A 1125-nucleotide genomic window follows, 5' to 3' on the forward strand; every position below is an offset into this window, starting at 1 on the left:
GGACATTTTTCAAATGCTCCTTTTTCAATTATTATTGTATTTGGATTAATGTTAATTTCTTTTAATTTTATACTTTCTTTAAAACTTTCTGTGTTTATTTTAGTTATACTTTGTGGAAGTTCAATTCTTTGTATTTGTCCACATTATTTCATAAATCCTTTTGGAATTTCTTTAATTCCTTCATGTATTTCAATCTTTGTTAAATTTGTACATTAACCAAAACATTCATTTCCAATATCTCTTACATTTGAAGGAATAGTAATTTCTTTAATTTGACTTCCTTCAAAACATCCATTTCCTATTCGTTTGACTTCTGTTGGTATTTCATATCCATACTTTTCTCTATCTTCATTTGTATATTCAATTTCTTCAACTTCGTTATTTTCTTCTTTTAATATCATCCAAACCCAATATGGAATGTTTTGATAAATATGTATTTTCCCTGAACTTCTGATATTTATTAAACTTTTACAATTCCAAAAACTACCCCCAACATATCCAATGTCTTTATTCATTCGTATTTCTTTTAATCTTGTACATTTTGAAAAACAATTATCTCCAATATATGTAACATATTCAATATTAATTTTTATTAATGATTTACAATTATTAAAACATTTAAATGGAAGTTTATAGAGATGTGGTGTTAATTCTATTTTTGTTAAACTTGTATATCCATTAAAACATTCATCAACACATTGTTTAATATGTTCTTCAATTCTTATTTCTCTAATTTCTCTATCATAATATCTGCCTATCCAATTACATTCATTTTCTATCTTTTCTCCTTATTCTTCTTTATCTTCTTCTTCATATTTAATATTACAACAATAAATATCATCATCTATTTCTTTCATATATGTTGAATATGAAATAACTTCAACTAAAATATGATGAACTCCTTTAATTTTATTGTCATTTCTTGAATATAAAAATTGATTTGTTAATTTAGGAAAAATCTTTTTTGATTTAATACTGAATGGATTGTATTTCATCTTCTTATGAATCTCTTTGTATTTCTTGTTCACCATCATCATTTGTATATAATCCTCTTCTTTATTAATATATCTACATACATTCAGTATATTTTCGATATTTAATTTCCCTTTATTGTCTTTATATTTT

The 1125-nt window shown here is 23.2% G+C and overlaps 1 protein-coding gene across 1 annotated transcript, besides 2 other annotated features; it reads right to left on the bottom strand.

The window, feature by feature from the left end:
• Positions 1 to 212: 212 nt before the first annotated feature.
• EDI_159440 (uncharacterized protein) lies at positions 213 to 1037 on the bottom strand (the record flags this gene model as incomplete). Its single annotated transcript, XM_001739639.1, has 2 exons — positions 213 to 754; positions 827 to 1037. 2 exons carry the CDS (start codon positions 1035 to 1037, stop codon positions 213 to 215), a joined length of 753 nt encoding a protein of 250 aa, XP_001739691.1.
• Positions 579 to 624: a sequence feature (AT_rich).
• Positions 768 to 812: a microsatellite.
• Positions 1038 to 1125: the final 88 nt, after the last annotated feature.

Source organism: Entamoeba dispar, genomic scaffold, assembly GCF_000209125.1.
Source record: "Entamoeba dispar SAW760 scf_1105229462301 genomic scaffold, whole genome shotgun sequence".
Lineage (NCBI taxonomy): Eukaryota > Evosea > Mastigamoebida > Endamoebidae > Entamoeba > Entamoeba dispar.